Source organism: Fundulus heteroclitus, unplaced genomic scaffold (genome assembly GCF_011125445.2).
Source record: "Fundulus heteroclitus isolate FHET01 unplaced genomic scaffold, MU-UCD_Fhet_4.1 scaffold_476, whole genome shotgun sequence".
Lineage (NCBI taxonomy): Eukaryota > Metazoa > Chordata > Actinopteri > Cyprinodontiformes > Fundulidae > Fundulus > Fundulus heteroclitus.
In genome coordinates this window covers 1-7500 of record NW_023396897.1, presented here as the reverse complement: position 1 = coordinate 7500, position 7500 = coordinate 1, and the positions used below count along the sequence as shown (strand labels likewise).

General features: G+C 36.9%; 1 protein-coding gene across 2 annotated transcripts in view; it reads left to right on the top strand.

Annotated features, from left to right (window-relative positions):
* The window catches only part of LOC105923045 (cationic amino acid transporter 2-like), a 37117-nt gene extending 32467 nt beyond the window's left edge, over positions 1-4650 (top strand). The window contains exons 6-8 of one of the 2 annotated variants that reach the window (XM_036132146.1): positions 2830-2966; positions 3362-3584; positions 3703-4650. In XM_036132146.1, coding sequence (XP_035988039.1) covers positions 2830-2966; positions 3362-3584; positions 3703-3901 — 559 coding nt within the window. In that variant the 3' untranslated portion in view covers positions 3902-4650. The remainder of the gene's footprint in view (positions 1-2829; positions 2967-3361; positions 3585-3702) is intronic. The other variant, XM_036132145.1, reaches the window with a different exon arrangement.
* The last annotated feature ends 2850 nt before the right edge of the window (positions 4651-7500 follow it).

Sequence of the window (7500 nt, the reverse complement as noted above, 5' to 3'; positions counted from 1 at the left end):
AAATTGATTTCATCATTGCCTTGTAGTTCAAAGCTGAAGGCTTTGAACTGCGTTTTGTAGACTTTCTGAAAGTGAATAATTACAATAGTTCAGCCTTGAAGTAATAAGTGTATGGACTAGTTTTTCAGCATCACTCTAATTTTGGCAATATTCTGGAGGTTAAAAAATTAAACCTCTTTAATATGAGATTAAAATGACATCTCTTGGTAAAAAATAACAGTTTTTTACTTTATTACAAGAGGCCAATTTAATGGTATCCAGATTAGGTGATAACATGTATATATTGAAGAAAAGGACAGATGCTGTTGACAGCATTAGCTCAGCCCATGCCCCCATTTATTTAAAAGTTGAAATGATGGAAAAAATATAAAGTTGCCGAGCAGTAGTAGGAGAATGTAGCAGACAGAGGGAAAGTGTTCATTATGTGGCTCCGTATAGATTTGTTTCCTCGCCTACTGAGTGCGTAGAGGCTCCCTCTATGGACCACCAAACTCACGAGATCAAGTTTTTGCACGAGAGTATTGTTATGCCAGAAGCTGATTGAATATGATTATTATTATTAATTATAATTTGGTATTATAATTTTAATAAGTCATTCAACTCAAATATTAGCTATAACAAGTATGATTCAAAATAGTGGTGATGCTAGAGCCAGAAGCTTGTAATGATTTATACTACTATTGCATTTATTAATTAGCTGTTATGAACCCAGTTGTGCTGGAAGAAAGTGATCTGATCGGGTTCTGACCGATCAGATTTATCCAGCAACGGATAAACTCAATATATAACTGCAATTAGAGTTTAAACCATTACCCTTTTTTATCACCAATCCAATGAAAAGGTCTCTGTGTTAATATCGGATGTTAACTCCAAAAGGAAAGTAGCTCTGAATTCTGAATAATCATGCAACTGTGAATTGGAATGAACACAAACAATTACTATTCCACAGTTGTTGTTTTTATTGAACCAAAGGTAATTCCCTGTTACAGTAATTATCTGATTCAACAACCTTGGAACACTACTCGCTACTAAACTAAACATGCAAAATATATGTGGAAGTAAAGGTAAAAATAAGAAACAGCTAATCTTAGTTCAACTCAGTTGTTTAAAACATCACATTCAAGGTGCATTTAACGTAGCAGCATTGACAGACAGAACAGCTTTGAGAATCCCACTGGACGCTTTAATGTTTTACAACAAGCTAGTTTTAGTTCAGCTACGTGACACCCTCCCAAGATGGTGACTATGATGACGTACGACCTGCAACCTTGCGTGATGCGTGAGGGGAGGTCCTGATGATGCAGTCAGCGGTTACACTAAAGTGGGGCGGTGCCTCGGCCAGAGAGGGAGCGGCTGACTGGGAGTTTAAAGAAAGACAGCAAACTAAGTTTTAACAAAGAGATTGAACTGATATGGAAGGGAGCAAAGATAGAAACAAGGAGAAAGGGGAAAAAAAAGAGGGAAAAGTGTTGAAGAAGCGACCCGTAGCGGAGTCACTTATGAACCACTAATCAACACAGCCAAAATCACCTTCAAAATGCATGCACATTCAACAGGAAAATATTCAACAGTTAAAAACACTCCGTCTTGGAGTAAACTACAATTAAAATACTCCTATTTCTGCCCAGGCACACCTAAATCACCTTGTGGGTGAAAAATAAATAAAAGGGGAAAACCCCATTACTTGTGTAACAGGGTGTCTCAGGGGCTGTCCCGGATCACTCCAAGTAACGCGGCGTCCTGAAGGCGTCTTGACAAACGCAGGTGCGTGTGGGCAGCGGGAACGGGATGAGAAAGTTCCTTCGTCTCTCTTTTCCAGGCTTCCAGACGCTTTGTTCGGCCAAACAAAAGCGTGGTCCTCTTTCGATCGCCGGGAGATAATAGCTCTCAGTGTTTGATCAGAGGGAAACCAAAAGTACTTTTTAAGTCAACCTCCTGCTATAATTAATGCAGGGATGAGTTTGCTTCGACAACCTTCGGTCCAGCGAAGTTATCGAGCAGGTGGCGTAAATAATAAATAATATTTATATCCTGTATAGCACTTCTGAATAGATGCAAACCACATTTCGTTGCTTTGTACTTGTGACAGTGCAATGACAATAAAGTTGAATTCTATTCTATATGCCGATGAACCTGGATGGAATATGTGTTGGGTTTACCTGTCTATTTGGAGATTTTATTTTGTATTTACCCCAAAGTGGACGTGTCTTATTTTGCCAAAGTGTCTCTATTACGATCTGCTTCATGGATTTCCCATCAACATACTGCTTAGCTCTGACCAAGGTAGAACAGGAGTATACAATAGTCTGAGAGCAGTATAGCTGCAGAGAACCGCAAGCCGGTCTGCCCGGCCTCATTCACTTCGACCAGATCTAATTGCTATGATGCTATTGTTCGTCAGATTTGAGAGTTTGGTGCATTTGGTCTGCATTATTACGCATAGTAAAACCTTACTGTAGGTAATGAAGCTGAGTTTCATTTTCTGAAATGAGCGACAAACAAAGCAATATTTAGCTTTTTAATTTTTTTTTCTAATTTTGGTTTTAGGTTAACATATAGTTATTGGCAATTGAAGAAGCAATGTCAGTTGAATCAAAACATCCCCATGTTCAACTTGTGCAGGGTCACAAGGTGGCATGCTCCAGTCACCCATTGGCACATAGAACAATTTGGACAGGTCAGCATTCTATTCAAGGGAGAAATAAATGAAAACAGGACAATGATGCATGAATACACATACCACACCTCAGGGTAATTAAGAAATTGTAGGTAAAATATTTGAAAAATCTATGACAGAAGGACTGACAATGTTCTTCAAATGTTCTACAGAAACATTACAGCAGCCCAAAATCAAACCGTCAACTTTGGTCTTGGTGGGTTTTTCCCTTTCGGCTTTGATGGGACTTTGGCTGGAGCAGCGACCTGCTTCTATGCTTTTGTTGGATTTGACTGCATTTCCACAACAGGTACTCTTTGGTTGGAAAATTGTATTGTTGTTTTTTTTCCCATCAATAGCCTACAACTTTATACTACAAATTTTAATGTCCAACCTTTTGCGGAGGAGCCAACCCATTGTTTACACCCCAACCTATACAGTTAACTTCTCAAATTGAAGAACAAACAAACTAAGATGTGGTTTTGAACATTTTGCGAGCAATTTGATACCAGAGATTTTGTACATAGGTAAAACAAGTTGAAAAATCAAAGCCATTTTGTAATTTCACCCTTTTGAAAACCTTTCAACAGTGGCTACTTTTTTAGTGGGAAGGAACAATGTCATGGCTCTTTATTGTGTAGTTAAGTTCTGGATTGGTAACTAATCATGAACAATTCAATATAACTAAAGGATCTCTTTTACTAGGTGAAGAGGTCAAGAATCCACAAAAATCTTTACCTAATGGGATTGTGATATCCTTGTTCATCTGCTTCTTGGCTTATTTTGGCATCTCAGCCTCTCTGACACTTATGATGCCCTACTACTTGCTTGATGTACATAGTCCACTACCAGTGGCCTTTGAGTACATTGGCTGGGAGCCTGCAAAGTATGCAGTGGCTGTAGGATCACTCTGTGCTCTCTCAACAAGGTATTTTTCAGTCAACTGCTCATGAATAAAAAAAATATTATTTGGGCATGCTGTGAGGAACTAATGGATGGTGATTGCAAGGTCTTCATTCATACGTGTTATTTTTTTTTTCTATGAGTCTTCTTGGGGTGATGTTTCCAATGCCACGGGTGATATTTGCCATGGCTAGAGATGGCTTGCTCTTCAAACCCCTGTGCTATATGAGTTCCAGGCAAAGCCCAGTCTTGGCCACACTGTCTGCAGGAGCTGTAGCTGGTAAGACATCTGTTTTTGTACCCATAGTTTTCCAACAACGCTCCATTGGTTGTATTGGATAAGTAAACACACTTGTAGAAAACCAAATCAAAGAGTAAGACATTAATTGATTTCTAAGAACTCCCAAGGAACCATAGGGTTTCCAACTGTATAATTAACTTCTCTTAAAACTGTAGATACTTTGGCATGGTTAAATGGTTTAAGTTCAACATAGTGAACTGTGATTTCTTGATTATTAGTCTTATTTAGCATAGTGGGGAAATGATCTGTGTCCATAAAGTTCTTGCAGACATTTATTCGATTACTTTAAAACGTTGGTTGCATAGCTTAGAGTTTGAAATATTTACATCCTCTAAACAAAAAATTATGATGGCTTAAAACGATGTTATTTCATCAGTGAAATAATATAGTGATGCATTTCAATAATCCAGTTGGAAGAAGACAAAAGAAAATGAATAGTTACTAGTTAATTGGTTGCTCATTATGCAAAACAGGACCATCAGGATACCAACATATCGGAACACTAATCTATTGATAGCCCAGTTGTCCTCTTTTGTATATTTACAACCAGTTTTGATTGTCACGCCTGAAATCGCTGATCCACTTGCAAAGACACGCTTCTAAGTTTAAAGTTCACCTACAGCTCTTTAGACTGAAGAAGTCTCTAGGAGAATAGACAAAGTTTAAATAAAAGAGATGTTCAGAGGACCTATCTAATTAATTTTTCCTTTTCTGTGTATCAGTTAAATCATTTTATATTTACATAAAGGATTGGGTAAATAATCGGGTTTAAATTGGAGGGAACTGGACATTCGCTCAGTTTATCTGTAAAATGATTTGGCACCTATCCAGGAAACTTTGTCAATTCTGGCTCACACATGTGCAACCTGTAGTTGTAGCACTGTTGTTCAAGAACATTAAGGCTCATTATCATATTCCCATTCCATGTCAGATCAAAATAATGGCAAACCCATCACTCTCAAGGGGTTATTAGAGGCTATTGGGATCTTTTGTGTCCTGTCTTGCAATGTGGCAATAAGAATTGTTGTCTTCATGCCAAAAGGAGCCAAACAGATTTTACTTTCACAAGTGGAGCCTTAGTGCTTTTGCCATAGCGCTCCACTTGATGTATATATGCAAGAAGCTTTATTGGAATTTATGCTGGGACTGTTTCATGTCAAATGGACACAGAAATAGAACACAGAAGAGAAAAAAAGGAAAGGAACAGATGATACAAAATGCCAAAAGAGAGAAAGAGAAGAGAAAAGAGGGAGAGCAATATAACATCCTTTGAATCTGCTTCTTCACCTGCAAAGAAAGATACAAAAAGAACAACAAAACCAACTGATAAGGTATTACAGATAGAAACAACCAATGCCATGGTACCATCACTGAAGTATATACCGTATTAATTAATATAAAATGTATAAAGTGACAGCTAAAGATAATGATATTGGTGTTCTGTATAGAAGTGAATCCGTAAGTACCAGAATCCAAGCACCTTTAAGTGTTTGTGTATGTAAGGTATAAGCCTTACATACATGAATGAAGTAGAGGCCACAACTTAGGTGCACATATACAGCACAATGCTTAGAAGATAACTTCTATGTTTCATCTTAAAATAAAGTGTAGAAGAAGATTTTGTCTCTAAATTATTACATTTTCATGTGAATACATTATTTATTAAATTTACAGTTTTAGATTTTAATTTTTACAAAGGAAATGTTTATTTACAGGTCTTTATGGTGTGGGGAAAAAACACTGTCAGACCACCATAAAATTTTTCATCTCGTGCACCCCCAGGGGTTTGAGAATCCCTGATCTAGGGATTCATATAGGGATCATGGATTTTTTAAATCTTTTGTATTGATCTTTGTAGTATGCAGATATCAGATCTTCTACCTGTTTTGTTTACTTGAAAGCTGCCCTCTGCTCCATTTAAATAATGCGCCCTGATTCGTGCATGGCGCGTAATTAGCTCTTCAACAGCACAGAAATTCTCTGACGCTTTTATTTCCCTTGTTTCCACACTGGGCTTGTCTTGCAGTTTTGGTGAGGAGGCTACAGGCATGTTTAATTCAACACGCACCTCCATTGTAGATGTCTTGTGCCTCTTAACATCCAAAAGATTGAGTCTGCATCTGAGCCATGGTTAAATTACTCCATGTGCACTTAGGCAAGGTTGCAGATGAGCAGAGAAGAGGTGGAAAAAGGTCAGACTTGATGTTTGTCTGGACATTTTAAGGAACTGCTTGGCGAATTATCAGAGAACAGAAAAGTGTGCAAAAGCTGAGTATATGACAAACTTGATATCCACAAATAGTATAAGACTATACTAAATCATCTTTAATGTTTTAAACAGACTTGTGAGAGTCTGTTTGCAGACAGGACACACACATATGTGCGTATATATATATATATATATATATATATATATATATATATATATATATATATATATATATATATATATATACAGGGCAGTCAAAAGTAGCCGGTCAACGGCAGCAAATCGCCGTCTATTGCAGCTCCTGCCGCCGCCTACTTTTCCCGATTATACATCCCAAAAATCAGCTTAGCATCTGTCTCCACTGAGAGCAACATCGAGTGATTGGGTTCCTTGTTCCAACCGAGATGCTACTTTTCCGATCAAAACACAGACCGGTGTTATGCCGAAAAGTGCAATAAAACCGTGAGAGCCGACGTGAGTTTTGAAACTGCAAAGCTTTTTAAGCGGAAGATCACGAGCATCAAAAAGCTATGGTGCATTCAGGAGCATGGGACATTTCAAACGTACAAGGAAAGAGGCATAAAACGAAATAGAACTTAACTCATACAGTAATGTATTTATCCAGAAACAGCGTGGGCTTTCTTACAATACTGAATGCTCTATAATTGTATTTCTGATATTTTTTGATTATGCACATCTGTTAGCTTTTTATTCTGAAAAATCTATAATATTACATATAATAAAATATAATATTACAGCAGCAAATTATCAAAGTTTTTCAGGGGATGCATTTTGTGTTCGTCTCTAGAATCCTCGTAGATGATATGATATCGTGTGTGATGAGTGCAAGTGAAATTAAACTGAGATAAGAGATTTCGAAAAGAGCGATATGACTGAAATTAATTCAACATGTGAATTCAATTTCAAATTCCAACCCTGTATTTTTATCATACAAATTCGACTTTGTTCGTGAAGAAATGTTACGATCGTTTTTAGAACAGAACTGTGAATAATAATAATAAGATGAATAGACATCACCTAATCTGATCTGTTTTATGTGGTGCTAGTAATTCAAATTAAACAACTTTTAAGCAAATGGAGATTACCTTACCTTGTTAAAACATGATAACATCATGTGAAAAAATAATGTTTTAAGAATAATGATAAAAAACAAATATTTTTGAAGAATTGATCATTCACATTTTTTGCCTTTTATTGAATTTGTCTTTCACCTGTCTTGAAAGCTTCCAAAATATATCAGGGAGAGTCTATTTTTCAAAATTCTCCCCTCCGGGGTTCGGGCACCGGCATAAGTGCACCCTCCTACTTGATAGTGTGCGGCCTGCTACTCTAAAAAAGTTTGACTGCCCCTGTATATATATATATATATATATAATGTATAGATATAATAAAATATATATATATATTATA